At 43.0% G+C, this 20,965-nt stretch overlaps 2 protein-coding genes across 3 annotated transcripts in view; both read left to right on the top strand.

Moving 5' to 3' along the window:
• The window catches only part of pik3r2 (phosphoinositide-3-kinase, regulatory subunit 2 (beta)), a 28,572-nt gene extending 8,874 nt beyond the window's left edge, over window positions 1–19,698 (top strand). For both annotated transcript variants that reach the window (XM_070975105.1, XM_070975103.1), the window contains exons 3-16: window positions 8,798–8,890; window positions 11,136–11,210; window positions 11,995–12,147; window positions 13,585–13,795; window positions 13,934–14,019; window positions 14,258–14,360; window positions 14,545–14,643; window positions 14,885–15,065; window positions 15,229–15,348; window positions 15,756–15,898; window positions 15,988–16,164; window positions 16,282–16,353; window positions 16,476–16,646; window positions 17,706–19,698. In XM_070975105.1, coding sequence (XP_070831206.1) covers window positions 8,798–8,890; window positions 11,136–11,210; window positions 11,995–12,147; window positions 13,585–13,795; window positions 13,934–14,019; window positions 14,258–14,360; window positions 14,545–14,643; window positions 14,885–15,065; window positions 15,229–15,348; window positions 15,756–15,898; window positions 15,988–16,164; window positions 16,282–16,353; window positions 16,476–16,646; window positions 17,706–17,913 — 1,892 coding nt within the window. In that variant the 3' untranslated portion in view covers window positions 17,914–19,698. The remainder of the gene's footprint in view (window positions 1–8,797; window positions 8,891–11,135; window positions 11,211–11,994; window positions 12,148–13,584; window positions 13,796–13,933; window positions 14,020–14,257; window positions 14,361–14,544; window positions 14,644–14,884; window positions 15,066–15,228; window positions 15,349–15,755; window positions 15,899–15,987; window positions 16,165–16,281; window positions 16,354–16,475; window positions 16,647–17,705) is intronic.
• The window catches only part of ifi30a (IFI30 lysosomal thiol reductase a), a 34,701-nt gene that overhangs the window by 3,407 nt on the left and 10,329 nt on the right, over window positions 1–20,965 (top strand). The gene's annotated exons all lie outside the window — the stretch shown is intronic.

Here is a 20,965-nt window from a genome sequence, read left to right as displayed (position 1 = left end):
TAACCAAACTCTCTGCTGAATAAGAAAGGGCTAATCCATCTGCTTACTGGACTCTCCTGTACAGGTCTGTCATTTATTCTGTCCGTCTGTGTGGTCCCCTTTACATTCAGCATTAACATGTGTCTGTGGCGTCCTAACTGCATCTGGGCTTATCTGCACAAAAATGCCTGCCTCTCTTTCACTGTGTCACTCAGATGTTTAACCTGTTGAGTGTCATTTTGAGGAACACTGCTGTTTCAACAGGCCTGTTTGTGTTTTGTGCAAAGTGTTTTTTTAAAGACAGTGTCTCTGAGATAAGTCCTCTGTTCTTTCACACCTCTCTGCACTCCCGTGACTTAGAAAATAGGCAGGCATGATATTTATTCATAATGGTAAGAGCCTGCCTTCAGCTGCAACAGCATCCAACTCAAACATACACTTGGCATGGACTGGTCGATCTTAGCGAGCTCGACTTCAAGTAAAAACTATGATTTGTCACCCGAGTTCTTCCACACTCGCAAGATTTCCATCATTTTCTCCTCATTTGCATTCCCTTCCTTTTTGGCTTCAGATGGTAAATTTATTGCTTCCTTGTGTGGGATGCCAGAGAAAAAGGTGCACAGGGCCAAAATAGATAAATAAAAGTTTTAATATCATTCTGCATATAAAACCTGCATTCCTCCTCCGTCAAAAGCTCTATTTTCTGTTATATCCCTGTGCTTTTTAATGACAGATGGATAAGTACCACTCTGAGCATGTAGGCTGTGAACTCTGAATTACCTCTGGTTGAGCCAATTGGCTATTCATTGTATACAACACTGGGCTTCATTCAGATTGGTTAGTTTGAATTCATTTCTCTGTACTTTTCTCTGGTAAGTCCTAAGAAGAAGTCATAGCTGCAGTGCAAATTTCTCTATAATTCTTATCTAATGAGATTCCTCCATGGCAATGATTGAATACAAACTTGAGAGTGAAGGGAATGTATTGGTGGATAAGCACAGGCCTGAACTTTGTCTAGCGGAGGCAGGTGAGCAGGACAACAGTATCCTCATGGTTTGACAGACAGTGAGACAAACCAGTTGGGCAGCAGGCGTTTGTGTCTGTGATATGGAGCGACAGGGCCAGAGAAACCAAGTGAAACCCTGAGGCAGGGGTGCACGGCAGAAGGATACCTTGGCTTAGCACCAAATGTGCATTGTAGATTAGAAATGGTCAAGCCCAAATTTTACAAATATCATCTTCACTTCCCTGAAGGCACAGAGGCCTTGGACGTCATGTGAATAGGGCTATTGTTAGTGTGGCCCATTTACTATTCTCAGGGATTGTAACATTTGGCATCGGGGGGCAGCACTGTGGCCTGGTTGGTAGGAAGGTTGACCAAGTTACAGGTTTAATCCAGCGTCCATCTTTACACGCAGCTCAAACTTTAGGAAAACTGACTGCAGGCTGTTTAGCTGAAATTGATTGATCTAAACTCGTGTTTCAGGACACATAGATTTCTCATCAGTTTGTTTGCTGTCGTAAGAAAGTTTAAAGTGAAAACTTTGCACTTTGTAACACAAAGTTTATGAGCACACAAGAACGCGTGTTACTGGCAGAAATAAGGAAGGTCACTGGTTACAGTCTTTATGTGTGCTGCAGTGACGCTACAGTGACGTGGTCACTATAAAACCCACGTTAACATGCAGCTGGTCCGTTATAAGATTTCTCCCCTTGATCACTTTGAACATAATTTCAGACTTTGAGAGATGAAATATTTTACCGCTGATTTTTTTCTCTTTGTTGTTTGTTCCTGGTCAAACCGTTATGACTGACGAGTGCACTGCGAGGGCCTGCTTTGTGTTTGTCTTACTGGTCTCGTGTGCAAAATTACTTACTAAGACTTATTTCTTTTACATTCAGTTTTAGTCTGAAAACTGTCAGTAACTTGGATTTAATCAGTTTAAATAATAAACTCTTACTGTCTTCAGTCCACACTGCTGCTCCAGCAATGCTTTCTCAGTCTCAAGTCTTTGTCATGCAAATGCACACATGTAAAACTCTCATTAGAAACCCAGTTAAGTGTATGCATTGGCAAAAAATCAGGTTTCTTTAGCAGAAATCTTACTGTTAACAGGGCTTTTCTTAATCCCTTACCCTGATTAAGGAAACCAGGTCTCTCATTTGCATTTAAGAAATCAGGTTACTGCAGAATGTCGACAACAACAACCCAGCTACGTGATGTCCAAATGTGTTTGAGCAGCAGCAGGGACAATGCAAAAAGCAGATTTCTTGTTGGCCAAAGGATGCAGATGGCTCAGCTTTTCTTCCTTCTGAAATGACTTGGTAAAAAGGATTCTGGGTTGGACGATGACGTCACATTAGTGTGAGTATTTGTACAAGATGGACGGCTTTAGAAACGCTGCTGTTCTACTGACGCAGCACACCTTTTTGTTCGTGCATTTCGTTGTCGCGTGCACAGAAAATGAAATGCACGTCACTTTGTGTTAAAACAGTTTTTCAGTTTTCTCGTGGCGTCGTTTCAGCCGTCAAGCTGGCCGTGCATGCAACAACAGCATTTCCACATTCAAAGACTGTTTGTTTGCATGGATTTTGGCTGGTAACACTCCTCACTTCTCCAGCTTTGTGGTGCACGTGTGTGCAATAGATGCAAGTACTTTTCGAGACCAGTTGGGAGTAAGAATCAGTTTCGTGCCTCGGATATGGAGGCAAAACGTTTCTCAACTTGCTGCAGAAATAATTCTACAAACCCGGAGTGAGTTTTTTTCTCTTTCCCTCCTTTCTCTGTCTCCTCTCCCTGGCCTCACTTTAACTGCCTGCTGAAGTGAACCATGGCTTGGCATTTTTGCAGACTCCTCCCTTCATACTCCTTTCCTCCCTCCTCTCCCTCCTCCCCCCACCCCCTCTCCTCCTCCCTCCTTTTTTGCAGCCTCTCTCCCTGATTCACATACACGTCTGATACTGTCTCTGGGCAGCTATAAACCATGTTAGAGAGGCCAGTTCTCAGAAAGGAGAGGCCTCCACTCACTCCCCGCTCCCTGCGCCTTACCAGGAAAACACTTTCAAAGAACGCGTGGTGGGGGTGGCAGAGGGGGAGACAGTAGAGAAAGTGAATGGGAAAGATATGGAGAGGCTGGAAAGGGAGGGAGACGAAGGCTACATTTTAAGCCCAGGCCACCCTATCCAACTGCAAATATAGGAACCAGCTGTATTTGGTTTCTCTTCTGACTGTTGTATTATTCTCCAGGAGTTTAGGAAAGTTAGCATGTTACCGTTTGCAGAGCTTTAGAAAATGTCTCTTTCTGGAGCATTTTCAGGGCAGTAACTGAGAGCTCATTTGGGCGTGAAGTTGTCTTACTAAAAGATTAACAGCTTAAGCAAACCGGAAGCAGAGTAAAGTACAGTTTGTACGGTTTCTTACTGCGGGCAGGAGGGAAATACAATCATGATTCCTGTTTGCCTCCACAGAATTAAACCATGAAAGCGTTCAGACTTGACTAAATAGATTAGAACCACATTAAACTACAACAGTATGGTCTGTTCTGTTCTTCTCCAACTCTGTTTCAGTGACCTGAAACTATTAATGTGCTGTGTTTAAGTGCAGGGCTGCACTCGAAACAAACTAGTTTGTAAGAATGGTTGACGAATTGTTTGTACACTCAAAGTTTGGGTGAAAAAAAGAGAGGAGTCAGAGAGGAGCAACACAGGAAAGTTATAAAGAAAAGGCATGAATGTTGGTGCGCTTGTTGTGACAAAAGACAAAGAGATTGCTGCGTGAAGTGGACGTGAAGGTTGGATCTCCAGTTTTCGAAAGTTATAGACTGTAAAGAGTCATACACACATACACAACGATCAGTTGTAGATAAAACATTTACAAATATGCAACACAGTGTGTGACCTCCAAGCATTACCATGAGCACAGCTGTTTTCCATTCAGGTACATGGAAAGACTTGCTGTCATAGACAGCACTGCATTAATACACTTCGAGTACACAACCACCACATTCACTGTATGCAGATGGCAGAGGGAACGGCACCAACACCAGCAGATTAGCACGCTGGACTCTGCCGGACAGTTGAAATAGCTGGAAGGGCGACACATTGATGAAATGCCCACTGCTGGTTTACAGGCAATCAAAAAGCAAGCAAAATGAAATGGCAATGCACAAACACACAGTATACATTCAAGAAATGACCTCACAGTTGTATACATGGGCCGGTGAAGCGACAGACCCCTTAGACACGCTGTCGTCAACTGACTGAGCACTGAGATGTCATTTTCCTCAAATCTCACCATGTCAGCTGATGCTTCACTAAAAGTTTTTTTCTCCACGTTATTCTGAGCCTGGTGTTACATTTTTTGTGTAACGTCTCCCCATTCACGTTGCATGAAACACGTCTCAGACGGCCTGTTATCACAGGTTTTGTAACACATCTCTGCTTTCATATTTCCTCTCAGTAGCACCTGTAGGCCTGTAACGCCCGATCCAGCGTCCTGTGGAGATCACATGTGTCTGACAGGTCGCTTGTGCATGTGCAGCTTTGAAGCATGTTGTGACAGAGGAATGGATGGTGTGCCTGGTCATGATGCATCGCCTGTCTGCGTGGTTGTGATGCAGTGAAGACATGTAGCAGTGAAACCTGACCAGCAGCGTACATACTATTACACACCCTCCGTGAGCCAGGCGCCAACTGGCCTTGTCACCACTGCACATAAGAAACACATGCTCGGAGTAGGCGGCATGGTTTGAAAATGTTTTCGCAAACCTCAATTGTGGATGAAGGTGTTTCAGTTTAGCCTCACATTAGTTCATCTGGAGGACAGCTTTGGAAAAATCTAGTAACGGGCCTGTAGTTCAGATTATTTTCTTTAGTTTTTTTTTTTTTAAGCATCAATGAATGTCTCAACCATGCCACCACAAAACCACTGAATTAGGTTTTCTGAGATATGTGAAAACATTATTGTTTCATATAATCATCTCTGATTAGTATTTCGTTGCCTTCATCATGGTCACTGCGGTCATGGTACAGTAAAATATTATTTTCTGTGGTAACTAGTAGCTGTGCCTGTCTGGCCTTCATCTTTATCATCAGTAGCTTGAAATGTGAATTAGGCAGTGATTTGTCCAACAAAAGAGTGAAATCCAAAGTTTTCACCACATAACAAATGATAATTTCTTGTAGCAGTAATGGCTGTTTAATTTCACACCTTGTACATAATTTCAGTCCATTAAGTCTTTATTCAGCGCAGATCCAGAGAGCTGGAATTAAAGGTTTAGTTTGAGCAGTGAAATCCTGTGAATGAATTCATGCTGTATCTCTGCACTTCAGCCCTGAGAGGGAGAATGCAGCAGAGCCAGCTACATATTACATAAGCACACTGATGCAGAGATACAGAGTGAATATTTTGTTTTGCATAGCTTTGCTTCATTCAGCCTACTTTTGCTTGTCTGCTGCTTGCCTTGAACTCAGCAAGCAAGTCACCGCAAACTCACAAAGACACCATCTGTAACATTTGTCCGGCCTTCACAGCTCAGCTTCATGTGTAGATAACACACATCACACATGATTTGGTAGGTTTTTCACCAGCAAACATGGTGTTGAACAACTTGGTTTGTCCACGATTTACTTGCTGTAATGACTTTATCAAAGCTCCTCTGCAAACACGGTCATGAGGTCTTGTCTGTAAAATCTCTTACAGTGAATGCATGCATGAACTAGACGTACAAGGCCTCAAATGCACCAGGACTTACGTGTTAAAGTGCGAGAGTGCCAAACTACACTCTCTGTCATGCTTTTTTTCTCTTTATCTCTCCCATTGGCTGCATCTCAGGACATGTCAAGTCATATGTCTGTCTCCCAGAGTGCAGTCTGCCAAGGAGGTGGTCCTAATTGACTAACGAGTCGCTGTTTCTTCATCTCTCTCTTCTCCATGCCTTTCCAAAACCCCAACAAGGCTCCGGGGCTACAGCAGCTTTTTCAGGAGAGAAAAAAAAGACTCCTTTGCACGAAAGTCAAAGTTTAATTTTTTTTTCTTTTTGGATGAAGGGAAATAAACTGAGAAATAAAGTGTTTGTGTTTGTTTGCATGTGGGAGTGAGAAAGTTACTTCCTCTTGGGGAAAATATGGCAGTCCCTTTTTCTTTCCTACACCCCTCCCAAACTATTAGAGTGCATTCATTCTGTGGTTTTATTGCCTATATTTGTACTTATTTCCCTGTTTTATTTGATTTCCCTGTCTCACTGCCTGCAACCTGCCTAAACACATCTGTATGAGTTCTGAGGGGATTGGTGTGTGCTCTCTCGTACTGAATAATTAATACATGCTGCTTTCTGAAGCAGCAGCATTTGCATTTTGCTTCAGCTGTATTTATGACAATCCAGTCATACTTAAGGCTCGTTTCCACCAAGCAGTCTGGTTCAGTTCAGTTCAGTTTGATACACGTTATTATCACGTTTGCATTGTGAAACGTTGTATTGGAAGCACAAAACAAAGGTTTAGGTCCGGGTTAGGTTTCAAGGGTACTGTACCAAAAGTGGTGAGTGGAAAGATGGCTTTAGGCGGTGTTTACTTATTCTGACACACCTTAAATGAAGGCATGGAATTGAGCCATATGGAGAATGAAATGGCCCAAAGTGTTTGCTGTTTTCCACAGTCGTGAAGGCACATTGTGATCTGTGAAAGATAAAAACAAGCAAATATCAGTTCAGTGGTTTCACTTGAAAAGTGATGGGTCAAGTGTTCACCTGACACAGACCTGAAGTGACAGCGTGAATTATGACTCTTGTCTGTCAAGCAATGGTGGATGTTGCATCACATTGTTGTACAGCCCAAAATCTCTGACGCTGTGTTCAGACCGACATCGGCCTCTTGATTCATTTCAGTGAGACATCAGTGTACACGGTCGACTGGCAAGAAGTTAAACCTTGTACCACTTTTGCACCGATCAATCATGTGAAGCTCACATTCTCAGTAGATTACGGTGCGGATATATATTAGACAGAGGATAAAATGATTGTTGCCATAGAAGTCGAATCCTGTCCCATCATATTACAATTATTTTGGTGTCTGAGAATCCTTAAAAATTCATGGATCCATTACTCACTCTGGACTTTCTGGATTCAGTTTCACTATCTCATGCCCTCTCCAACACAGCCACTAATGCTGTGCTGCTTGTGGGTTGAACAGCAGGAGACACAAGAGACATTGCCCCCCATTTTTTGCCACCAACATTACTCTCTTTTAACCAAGAGCACGATCTGTCCCTAAGTCGTTTTTCTATTGTGACACTCATAGGGTTTTTGAAAAACACTGATAATCTGTGCCATGGTGCCAATAGGAGAGCTCAGGAACAGCTTGTATGAGCTGTCTTGGAAGGCTGTGACATGTTTTCATGTTGCTTTTTGTTTGTAATTTCGTGCTAACATGTATGTAAAGACTGTCCTGTACACTGGAGAGATGAGAGTAGGGGGAGGGGAAGGACCTGCCTGCCAAAATGGCCAACAGGGATAAAGAGGAGGCAGAGGTCTGTCCGTGTGCTCGCTAGAGAGCCGGAGACACTGCCAGGCAAAGTTTCCATGTTTAACTGGCAGGCATGGAGACAGAGACAGAGACAGAGACAGAGACATGGAGAAGGAAAGAAAAGAGAAAGATCGAGTTGAAACTTTAGTAAAAGAGACCAAAAGGGAGAAAAAGAAAGAGAAGGAGCGAGAAAGAAAGTCCAGTGAGAGCAAGAATGCAAGAGAGCAAAGGACAGGGAGAGAGAGGCAGCGAGGGCGAGAGAGATCCAGAGAGACTGAGAACAAGAACCGGGGGGGGGGGGGGGGTGACGGAATGTGCTGACGCGGCGTTTCTTGTCTGAACTCCCCAAATTAATAATCAGCAGCGGTTTAGCCGAGCCGTGCCAGGAACAGGAGCCTACTGCCAAGCCCCGGCCAGGCCAGGCCCTCCCTGCTCCCACCGTCACCCCCACCCCTCACCCCTCAACCCCCAGCTCGCAGCCCTGCTCTGGGGCCGAATAGGAGGTGCTGCCCGCCCGCCCGCCTGTCCGGGCCGGGCCTGGCACACTGCCACAGGGCTTTTGCTTGTTCAGGAGTTTTGATTAAATCCTTTATTGTGCTCCACTCACGCAAAGAGCTAAGGCGAAACACCGAGCAGGACGGAGCGGAGGGGAGGAGAGAGAGCGAGAGGGGAGAAAAGAAAAGGGAAAAAAGAGAGGGAGGGGAGGGAGGGAAATGGGATCTCTCTTTTTTTCCCTCTTGCTTTCTCCTTTTCTCTTTCTCTCTGACTGAAAAGATGTTTGATTTAGTCTGTGGGGAGTTGTAAAGTAGATAAAGTTTTTGCTCACCATCAGCACTCTTTTTTTCTTCTGGCCTTTTTTTATTTTCGCTCCTCTGAATAAAGCCTCTTTTCATTCTTTTGTGCGTTTACTAAATTGTTCTGGTTTTATTATCATTTATCTCATCAGATAAACTTCCAGACTCAAAGCTCACCACAGTGACTTGCATCTCAAGTGTCAGGATTTCTCTGCGTTTCAGTTTTTTAGCAGAGGACTTTCTAAACAAATGCAGCACAGACGACTAAGTGCTGCTGCGCCTTTTCAAAACAGGTGTGCCTCTTGAGAAACGGATACTAAAATCCACCTTATCATATTTTATTGTGTTCCTCACGGATCTTATATTATACACGCAACATTATGCACGCTCTATATCTCCAACTGCTCCTCGTTAACTGTGCCCTTGTCAGTGCTGCAGCACCCCCGTGGCCTTTCAGAGGCTTTGTGCCAGAAGTGTAACAGTGATTTGTGTTGTTATTTCAGCTGTTTCTGTGCCGGACCTGAGCGAGCAGTTCACACCGCCAGAGACGGCTCCCCCGGCCCTCGTCAGCCTGATCCAAGCCATAGAGAAAAGAGGTATATCCATGTCAACCTGCCAGCGTATTCGCCCGTTGTCTGTCTCACCTCCTCGTCTTTCCATCTACGTGCGACTGTCTCCCTCCCGCCATCTGCCTCTTGCGCTCATGCCAGCGTTTGCACAAGTGTAGACATATAGACACGAGTTTCCAGATGGCAGTCACACAGATGAAGAAGTGCACACAAAAGTTCATGCACACTCACAGTTCCTCCTCCGCTGGTCAGTGACTTCATATGGATTTTCTACTTTGGGGTTTAATGTGGTTTAAGTCAGAAGTGCTCTCATTGGCTGCTCTGAGAGTCCTGCACAGTGGGTTTGATTCACACTATGTTATTAACAAATAGTGCTCAGTGGGGCTCACATTCACAGCTCTGCCTCCTTTTTTCCTGTCTTCCTGTTTGTATTTTCTCTCTGTCTGTCTCTCAAACACACACACACACACACACACACACGCGCACACACACACTATGTAGGGCTGCAACTAATAATTACTTTCATTTTCCATTAATCTGCCAATTCTTGATTAATCCCTTAATGTACAATATGTCAAAAAATTATCAGACGCCAATTCAACATCCTCATTTCACTTGTTTTATCTAAACCCCAAAGATGTTCAGTTTACAATGATGTGAAACAGAGAAAAACAGCAAAACATCACAGTGGAAGAGCAGAACTAGTTTTTCCTTTAAAATGACTGAAACAAGGTTAATCCATTATCATAACAGTTACTAATTAATTTTCAGTCACTTGACTAATCGATTAATTTACAAATCGTTTCAGCTTTACACACACACACACACACACACACACACACACAATTTGATTTTGCAGTCAATAAGGCAACATTTTATAGACAGTAGGTTTCCTCAGGGAAGAATGAGAAAAAAATTAAACCTCTCAAAGAGAAAGCAAAATTGATTTCCAAAAACAGAATATTTGTATTCTTGATTTCTGATATTTTTAATTCTCACCACCAATTTCTATTATTTTTTGCGGTTGTGAGTCTCTTCTCTATTCCTTGGTGCAATGCGTTGTGGGGCAAATCTGCACTGTACAAAAGCACAGGAAAAACAGGAGCTTTTTCATGTGCACAGCAATTTTTTGAACTGTGTTAAATTTGTCACTTGCCCACTGTGAACAAAAAACAAAAGAAGAAACTGAATCTTAGACCAGTTACAGAGCGTAGATCTGGAACAGTTCGGATGTGCGTCCTCTCATGCTGTCTGAGATTCTTCTCGTGCTCGGCCGTGGACCTGATATCTGCGAGAAGGGCGACAGAAGGTCTGTCTCTGAATGTAAATAAGACAATGGAGCAGTAATATTGAATTACTTCCCAGTGGTGGATGCACACACACTCTGACTGCACGGTGTGGTTTTCACAACTCTCTGAGAGACTGGCTGCTCTCAAGCTGTCCAGACCTGCTGGTCCTACATGTTTTTTAAGCCTGAGACCCAAAGGAGAAATGTTGAGTTCAAATATTCAGGGATATTTTCACAGGATGTGTGTGAAGTCTGGTATGTTGATGCACTGAAACATGACATAAAAAAACTCCCTCATCATTCAATGTGCAGGTTACACAGTTAAGCTATAGCGCCAGAACAGATGGCTTGAAATGATTTCATTATCTGCACTTCCAGTTTCAAGTTTCAGTTTTCTGTGTCTGCGTCTGGCGGCAGAGCCACTAAATGAATCAAGCAAACAAAAATGACACACTGACACTGGAACATGTGTTGAGGCTGCTCTTTTGAATATTTCTTGTACAAAAAACAACATTTGAAACAGCAACTCTTCTCTTTGATCACCTGAAAGCAACACGCAGCTGAACTTTATCTCAGTATATGGAAAAGAAATGATTTGGCCACATGCTTTGTCACGTTTAAGTTGTTGTTTTCTCAAACTAATGTTGTCCAGCTGGTCATTAAGCATCTCTGTCAAGTGTCTTTTACATTGCTGTAGATTATCTCGTCCGGGTCAGGCAGCTGTAGCGTCATCTCTGACATCAGAATGAGCTTCTGGTTGCAGCGTAGGACTCACATGTGCATTTCATTTTAAGAATATTTGTTTTCTGTTGGTGGAACGTATGATTTCTATTTTAAATTCCCCATCTCTCTTCTGCTCTGCTCTGCTCTGCTCTGCTCTGCTCTGCTCTGCTCTGCTTAGCTGTGCTCTGATTTTTGTTATTTGACCAGATTTTCTGTCAGTTGTGTGAACCTTTACTCAGCTGCTCTTTTTGTCTTTCTCAGGTCTGGACTGCACGACCCTGTACAGGACAGCTGATTCCTCAGGTTCAGACAGCCCAGTATCCAGCCTGGTCTCTGGTGAGTTAGTCTCAGTCTGAGATAAACATCTTTTAATCTTCATTGTGTTGTTTTTTGCATAGTGTGTGTAATATTTCACATTACATTAGTGCTAGGACAGAAAGACCAAACTAGGTTTGAGGAAATGCTGGAAGATTTCCTGCTCAGTATGTTTCTCAGTCACAGTTTTTTATTCATTTGTACAATAAATCTGAAGGGCCTGTGTCGATAATGTTTGTTTATATTACAGAAATTGCTGCCTCATATAAATTTAGCAAGAATTTAGCCCACAAAGTCAACAGTATTAAGAGTTCAGACTCAGGTTTTTTTGTGGATGATTGATGGAGTTTGGTGGATTTGTCCCTCTTGTTGTCCCTAAATATATGTGTGTATGTATATACAGTACATGTATTTATACTGCCTGTTCCTGCCTGCACTCATTGCAGTTTATATATATATTTGTTTTATTACTGTGTACAAGCTATTAAACATCACAGTATATATTAACTGGTCATCACTACAGGACATCAGCCTGCTGCAGTATACGTTTTTTGTATGTTTTTGTTTTATTCTGTTCTTTATGTGTTCTATTTTATTCCTGTATTTTAACTTCTGCACTGTTCTTCTGCAGTGTTTTTGACTTAGATTCTCTTTTCTCATCTGCGTGGTTTTCTTTTGTACAGTTTGTATGAGCAGTGTTGGCAGGAGCCTGAGCACAAGAATTTCATTGCCAACAACTGCTTCGCTGTAAGTACTGTGCATATGACAAATAAAGAACTTAGATGTCTTTCCCTCTGGGCTCCAGAGAGCGACACGGGTCAGCAAGATGTGGGTCCCCTGTCTGAGTGTGTGCTGCGCTACCTGAGAGACCTCCCGTCAGCCGTCATCCCCGCGTGTATCTACCCTCACCTTCAAACGGCCGTCGCACTGCAGCAGCAGGTCCTTCAGCAGTCGGCAGGTTGGTCTGATCTCATGAGCTTCGACTTGATTCTTAAATTGACTAAACATCCATTTTTCTAATTAGGAAAGAGTGTCCTCTTTTATGTATCTTGCTGCTGTAGTGGATTGTTAATGGACCATTAGCAGAGGTTTTAGTTGATACAGTCATAGATTCTGTACACTGCTGCCAACATTTTCCAAAGCACGCCATTTTTTTTTTTACATTAACTTGCAGCTGAGGGGTTTTAAGTTGATGCAGGTATAGTATAAAAATCTACTTAAGACCTGAAATCTGCTTGAATTCATCAGTGACCATTTTTCCATCTCTCCTCCTTTGCATTTTTTGTTGATTCTTTTAAAAAGTTACATTCGTCACGTTCAATTTTAGATGAAAGCTTGAGCGCCCAATGTTTCTCTGTCAGCTGCCTTAAAGTCTTGAACTGATGATCTGTATTATTTGAAACAACCATAACAATAACTTTTTTCAAAAAAAAAAACAAACAAACATAAAAGCAGCTACATTTCTCAGTTCTCTGTGATGGATTATCCATCTTCAGAGAGATTCAAGTCTCTGCAAGTATCTGTTCATACATTTCTAGCATGAACTGAAACCAGTGGCGCCTGGAACTTTTGGAAAATATGCATTTATCAATCTACAAACCCATGGTACGCTTTGGAAAATGGTCCACAGCAAGGGGAAACACACAGTTTGTTGTCAATGATCTCAAACATGCTAAGCCACCAGTATGGGCCTCTAAAAGACAGACTAAAGTTACATCGTTGTAAATCTCTTTGGGCTCGTGACTGTTCTAGATCCAGAATTGAGAAATTGACACTTCATTATAAAAAAATTCTTGAATTGAGCTTGAAACATTGTGTTTTTCAGTCTTCTAAGAAAACATTTTTGGACTTAGTCGTAGAAAAATGAGTCGTTAAGATGGGGATTCTGTGCAGCGCAGACAAAAAGCAGAGTTTGTGCTGAGCAGTAGCGTCACTCAAGCCCATAAAATGAGCTGCGTGCTGCTGATGTTGTTTCAGTGAATAGAAAGGCAGCTTTCACTACTTCAGTAACTGTAATTTAAGCAAACAATTGCATGAGGACCAAACTGAGCCTTATATGCAGCTGATCGAGGTCAGTCACATGTCTGCATTGAGAAAACAGAGTCAAGTGTCAGGAGAAGATGAGCTCACTGAGGTATGCTAGAAATGCTCCAGCTGATTCTCGTCTGCACAAAGGCCACCGTGGTTTACTTTCAGGTATATAGCTGAACCACGCAGTGACCCCATTTCTCTGTGCAAGTATGAATTAGACTTTGAGATGCTGGTTAAACAATATGTTCAAATACCTAATTCAGCATAATGTTCTTGTGTTTGATTCTCTTCATGTGGAAAAACCTGATGTTACAGTAGTTTTATGTGTGCATCCTCCTCATGGTTATTCGAACACCTTTTCCAGATGGTGCAGTTGCTGGAAGCTATGACAGAGAGGTAAGCCTGGTCCTCGAGAGCTCCACCACCGTCCCTCTCCATAACCGTCTCACCCTGCAGTACCTCCTCACACACCTGGCCAAGGTCACCCAGGCGCAGGCCAGCAATGGCCTGGACACGCACACGCTGGGACAGATCTTCGGACCGTTGCTGATACGGGCTGACAGCTCAAACCCTTGGCAAGTGGAGATCTTGGATTTTTTCTGTGAAGTTGCTAAAGGAAATTAGCAAATTTAGAGTTAGAATTGATCAGATATGTTGGAGTAGCAGTCTCTGCTGTGTAATGTTAAACTGTCCATTGATTGGTTGATTTGCAGGTTGTCATTAGATGAGGAGTTTCCTGGCCTTGTGGTGGAGAGGCTGCTGATAGAGAGAACCACAGAGCAAGACCTCACTCCTCCAGGTATGTGTAGACCCTTGTTTATGTTATAGTGCAGCATAAAGACATTTTCATATGGAGTAAAATGTTGATTACAGTGGATTTAAGTATTTCTGTCATACTTCCAAAAAATTTCTTCCACTTGTAGATGCTTTTCTGGCCGTTTGCAGGGATGTGTGAAGTGACTGTTGGGATACATGCCATGACTATAAAATGCTTTTATTGGTGATCTTTGTGAGTTTATCTGTGTGTCTGTTTTCAGGTCTTCCAGCAAAGCCAGTCAAGACAAAAATGGCCCCATCAGCCATGACAGACACAAGCGGCCTGCTGACCGATGCTGAGTGGTACTGGGGAGAAATCTCCAGGTAGATTATGAAAATAGATTGTTACAGATTTATTTAGTGGTAACGCTAACTTTTTCATTTATTATTGGATATTAATTGTTAGGATTACCGGTCCACCATACAGAAACCAGTGTTTCTTATTTTACCTGTGATCATGGCAATGATGTTATTATTATGTTAAATTGTCATGTCATCGTATTCGCAGAGAGGAGGTGAATGAGAAGCTTCGAGACACTCCAGATGGCACCTTTCTGGTCCGAGATGCCTCCAGTAAACTGGAGGGCGAGTACACTCTCACTCTCAGGTAAAGCAACACTTTTGCTTTAAGGTTTGTCTTGTTTGTCAGGTTTGTCTGAACATCTGGAGTGCTGACACACACTCTGCCACACCAGTGTGAACCACATTTGAATCAGTTCGATAAGAAAAACCAAAAAACATGGTTCAAGTTAAACAAACCAGACCCTTTCTAGACGTGAACAGATGATCAGCACGGATAGCCATGCCTCCTCTCATGTCCTTTTTCTCCCATTTGTCTCCCCCTGCAGGAAAGGAGGGAATAACAAGCTTATAAAGATTTACCACAGAGACGGGAGGTACGGCTTCTCAGAGCCTCTTACCTTCCTGTCTGTAGTGGAGCTCATCAACCACTACCGCCACGAGTCCCTGGCCCAGTACAACGCCAAGCTGGACACCAAGCTTCTGTACCCGGTCTCCAAATACCAGCAGGTTGGTGATGCTGCGGATATGTTGTAGTTTGTGATGTGTTCAAATTCACTTCACAGACTTTGTATCACCATCACATTTGATTACAAGCAAAATCCTCCCACAAGCCTCCGCCTCTCCATCAAAGTTGTGATTTTTGCTCTCGACTGCATTTTGCTCGGCTCAGTTGGTGAAGGAGAACAGCATAGAGGAGGTGGGAGAGCAGTTGAAGGTGTATCACGAGCAGTACCAGGAGAAGAGCCGCGAGTATGACTCTCTGTACGAGGAGTACACACGCACCTCACAGGTATGAGTTCAACACACACACACACACACACACACACACACACACACAGATCTTGTCACATAGTGTAATTATTTATACTTTGTATGGATGAATATGGAAATGCGGTGAATAATAAAGTTGTGAATTTAAAGCATATGTGCATTTATATGTATTATTTACATAAAGTGGGGTAAAGTGTTGTGTATATATGCAATGTGAAAGAAATTCAGGTCATCCAAATATTAGTACTACACCACTGTACTACTATGAGTACGACATTATGCATCCACCTCTGTTAGCTTTAATATTACACAAAAGCAGAGTGTTTTAACATGAACATGTAGAAGATCAGATGTGTGTCATATCAGCAGCTGAGGACAAATGAAAACATCAAGTGCTCAGTCATAGTCCATCCCTCTGTCCCACAGGAGCTGCAGATGAAGCGCACAGCCATCGAGGCCTTCAACGAGACCATCAAGATCTTTGAGGAGCAGTTTGAGACTCAGGAGCGCTACAGCAGAGAGTCTTTAGAGCGATTCCAACGGGAGGGCAATGAGAAAGAGATTCAGAAGTAAGTTTCTGTCCGTGGCAGGAGGTCAAAGCATTGACTTTACAAAAGAACACATTCGTAGATGTAATTCTGTCATTCTCTCAAATCAGGATCCAGAGCAACTCAGAGCGTTTGAAGTCTCGCGTGAAGGAGATCCACGACAGCAAGCGTAAGCTGGAGCAGGACCTGAGACAACAGGTCTCTGACAACAGAGAGATCGACAAGAAGATGAACAGCCTCAAGCCAGATCTCATGCAGCTCCGCAAAATCAGAGACCAGTACCTGATGTAAGGAGAATCGATCGAGTGATTTTTCTCTGGGCTTTGACTTCACTGTAGAGAATACTTCCAGATTATATATTGGTAAATTGTCAGCATTAAATCTTTAATGTTCTGGCTTTGCAGATGGCTGACACAGAAGGGGACGAGGCAGAAGAAGATCAATGAGTGGCTGGGCATAAAGAATGATGCTGATGAGTGAGTGTTTGAGTAACGGCTCTGCAGCTTGTGCTGTGATGACTGTGCTGTAGTGTCTCTGCCTCAGTGTTCATGATATGTCATGTGATCAAGTGTCTGCTGCTTCACTTCTGCTTCTCCAGCTCCTACTCAGTCGAAGAGGACGAGGGCTCACCCCACCACGATGAGTGTACCTGGTATGTGGGTGACATCAAACGCACCCAGGCCGAGGAAATGCTGCGAGGCAAATGTGACGGGACCTTCCTCATCCGTGAGAGCCAATCACAGAAGGGCTCCTACGCCTGTTCTGTAGTGTAAGTTCAGTTTGTGCTCCTTTGGAGAAGTTCTGGTTTTCTGTGCCTCAGTATGATGATGTATTTCTTGGTCCACTTAGATAACTGACCAAATGTAGACAATGTTAGTTTGATAGCAGGATATTTCTGAATGATCTATCATATATAATGTACATTAGCAGTAACCTTTTAAGCCAGATAAGCCAGCTGCACAGATTCTCACCAACACGAGGCACCTTCACATAAAGTGTTCAGATTTGGGCGTGAGGTATAACTAGTTTTCAGGCAAGCAGAGAAGTCTAAATGAAAAACAAGCCTAAAGGTCCTCATGGATTCACATGCAGCCACCTAACTGACACAACTCCTGTATTTTCTCAATGAAGCATATCTGTCAAAAGGGGAGGATGAAGGGGTACGTGAGCCCATCTAATTGAGCTGGGAGGGTTCGATGGATCAATATTTTTATAATGGCGATATATGAAATGACAGTCACACAAAAGTCACTCGCACTGATGAACCTACAGAGAATCATGACCTCAATCTGCAGCTCCCCTCAGCTCTACAGAGCTTTATGGCTCACTGTTTAGCTGTTTGGTCCAGAGCTGTACTGTTTTGGTTCACTCTTACTGCTCTCATGGCGTCAGCCACACCAGGCAGCTGTTTACAGTGAAAAGCTTTATATATTTATAAGCTGAATACTGGACAGCTCCAAATAAATATTAATGTTGCTCCATAAAAGCTCATTATATGTCAGTGGCCAAAAAATCAGCTCAGAATAAAACTAAGAGCAGGGAGTTTTTTTTCTAGATTCACCGTTTTTCTACAGACATTCAGCACAACGCCAGGAGCCTGGAACTAGCTCACCTCGGCAGAATTCAATGATTTTTAACATCACTGATTACGCATGCGCTTTTCCTGCTCTGTCAATCCATGATGTCTGTTTCCACTAACACATAAGCCAGCTAAGTGGTGAAGTTAGCTCATTCTGTAGGAAATCAGTAATTGAAGTGAATGTAAAGTACAAGTGATTTATATATTGACAAGAGCATCTGTGAAAATGATCTCTGTCCTTCTTTCTAGTGTGGAGGGTGACACCAAGCACTGCGTCATCTACAAGACGGCCACAGGTTATGGATTCGCCGAGCCCTACAATCTGTACTCGTCCCTCAAAGACCTGGTGCTCCACTACAAAAACGTCTCCTTGGTCCAACACAACGACCAGCTGAATGTAAATCTCGCCTATCCAGTCCTGGCCCGCTCTCAGAACCAGAACCAGCACCCCAGATGAATTATCCACCAGCAGTGTAGGACGCCAACCAGGGTGGGGGAACTACATTTTCACTCATGTGCATTGGGGAAAAAATGAACCTCTGAACAATGCTTGCTGTTGATTAAGGGGCGATAAAAAATAAACTCAACAGCCACAATTTAAAATTCATCCGTTTTTGGCTGGAGGCTGGTGCTGATTTTCCACATAGGCCCCAATCCAGCAACGAGCACTCCCTGCTAACAGCATGGCTTCACAATAAGCACACTGCTAGCATAAACGAGGCACTGTACAGTTAGCCTGGCTGATGCACAGAGTTTTAGCTCGAGGAGAGAGTCGCATTAGCCAGCCGTGACTCTACAGTGTCAGTTATGAAAAAAAGTGCGAGAGATTCACAAAGAAAACACTTTTGAGACCGAGAAAAAAAAAAACAATGTCTAAATGTGTCAAAAGAAGACCTAATAAGCACACAAAAATTGTTTTTTCAAGATCGTGGAGAAGAGGAGAGAAACCAGATGGAGGGATGATGGGAAAACTTACAGGAGGCGCTTGTGTTTTTTTTATTATTATTATTTTTTTGCCTTGAACACGTGATAACTGTCCACAGACAAAGGCCCGATCTGTCATCCCCAGACTGCCTGCGAACTCTCTGTCGACAAAAGCCTGAGCTGTCATCCGCTGAAAGGACTGGCTTGGCTAAAGCAGGCTGCTCGCTTCACACCTGAAGGCGGCTGAGAAACCGAGGACCAGGGGGTGTAGTCACTGGAGCCGGGTGGGGGAGGGGAGGGGAGAGAAACGGCTGGGGTTGATGTTTTTTCATGCTTTCAAAAAGATTGATCGAATTTAAAGCTTGCTTAAGTGCCATAGTAATAGCTTTGAATGACCACAAGCCTGTGTCACTAGAACAAGGGGGCACGTCGAGGTTGGAAGGAGGAAGGGGATCATGAGCGGCTGTCGACGTAGACGAAGCTAAAGCTTTAAAAGACACACACATATAGGTATATTTTTTATGATATGATCTTTATTTCCAGCTGCTTTGGCTTGTCGCTCGCTCGCTCGCTCTCTCTCTCTCAGTGGGCCTCCTTCTATGCTGACGAGGTACAACATACAGTAAATGCTGTATAACAGGATAGAAATGCATGGTACGTATTTAGTATATTGTGAATATAGAGCGACTTCTTAATCACAATACGCTAGATGAAGAGGTACATTGATAAATGCAAATCCACATGATTCAGGTTTCCTAAATGGAAATTGTGGAAAGACTCCTGCATCTCTTTGTTTCAGATTTCTTCCTTCTTTTTTCATCCTCTTCAATACTGTAGCACCTGTAGCCATTGACTTAAGGCATAACTGTTAGTGCTCCTCTTATGTGTCTTGCTTCTGTATGCTTAAGACACTTGCAGAGCATCAATCTGTGTAATTATTGTATCTTTGGTACTGTATTTGCCTTGTCTCTACTTAGATTAGACTGTTTTAGCGGTACAGTGTCCTTGCAGATGTTTATTGTTTGTTTTTTGATGCAGATTTACTCCTGCTTCCCACCCTTGCGCTCGACTGTTCATTTCATCACAAGCTTGACTCACGGAGCTGTAGAACATTGATGTACAAAAAAAAAAGCAGTAATATAATACATGTACAGTATATTTCAGACACACATGCAGTCAGTGTATGTGACTTTATACAGTTTCATGGCTGTGTTTATGTTTTCAGAATATTTGCTATGCTCTTAGATTCTGTTTGAGGATGCAAAGTATCCACCTAATGTGAGCCAAATGAAGGATGTCCTTTCATGTAGCAAGAAAGAAAAGAAAAAAAAAAAACAGAACCAGTCCTTTTGCCATACAGCATGGCCTCTGTGGTCTGAGAGATTATTGAGTACAGTATGCATGGAGTCCTTCATTTGGGTTGTTTTGCGTTTCTTCACTTGGCACCAGTGCTTGATAATTGTACTCTTTGCAGTGCATATACAGTACGATGTGCAGTAGTACGGTACTGTGCACAACATGTTCGTATGTGGATAATACGCTTCAGATTCTCCCATCAGTTCCCTCCCTCTGTTCTGTGCTGTGGCAGTGAATTCCTCCCTGTTTCCCTCATGTTCATTTGGCTTGAGGTAGAGATTGTACCATCTTTGTTCTTTGTCACTTTAAAAGCACAGCGCGTTTGTCCACAGGCAGGGTTTTTCACTTTCTCTTGCACGGTCGATGAAACAGACGAGGCGTCACATGATGCGCCTGTTGAGTTTGATTTCTGTCGCTGATTTCTTGAGAGTGAATGAACATGAATGATCTCTCAAGTTTCTTTCACATAGTTCATGCAGATTGCCAAAAAGAAGTATTTTTGTAGAGAGATATAGACGAGTGAAAAGTCATTGGCAATAGAAGGTTTTAGAGAAGAAGGTGCACCGTTGCACATTTGGCATTTTTAAATTTATTTTTGTTGAGGAGGGATAGAAATTGAAGTTTTCTTCCAAAATATAATAATCACTGACTCTTCTCGTCAATTCTACGTTCATATCAGACCTTTGTTTCATCTGAAGAGCTTCCAGCAGTGCTTTTCAGCAGACTATCATTTCAGTCAAATCACAAAGTTCAGGTAGCAACACGTTTCCAAACAGACCCATTCACAAGTGAAACCCAACTCGACCTGAAGAGTTTCAAATCAAGACATCACTTGGATTTCGGTCAGGACGAATCAACTGTACTGTACTTTGCACATTTCTTGGCACGTAGAAAATCCCAAGAATTAAACTAGAGGTGATGGCGGTGCTTCTGATTAGAGGGCTACACGACCGTGAGTGAGACAGATTAGAAGTGCCTTTAGTTGTTGTGATGAGCTCGTCTTCTCCTCGTTGTCATTGGAGCGCTGCTCTACAGGACGGTGCCACCGCTACCATATGCTGTGCCCCATGGTTCACACATTTGCCATTTATCAAAGACAAAAAAGGTGTCTGGCAAATGAGCATAGTTGTTATATGTGATTGTGTGTGTGTGTGTGTGCGTGCGTGCGTGCGTGCGTGCGTGTGCGTTAGAGCAAATCTGAGCATGTTATAGATAAAAGCGAGACAGAT

The sequence above is a fragment of the Chaetodon trifascialis genome, chromosome 11 (assembly GCF_039877785.1).
Source record: "Chaetodon trifascialis isolate fChaTrf1 chromosome 11, fChaTrf1.hap1, whole genome shotgun sequence".
NCBI classification, from domain to species: Eukaryota; Metazoa; Chordata; class Actinopteri; order Chaetodontiformes; family Chaetodontidae; genus Chaetodon; species Chaetodon trifascialis.
Note: the sequence above shows the minus strand (reverse complement) of the source record. Positions and strands in the feature narration are given on the sequence as shown.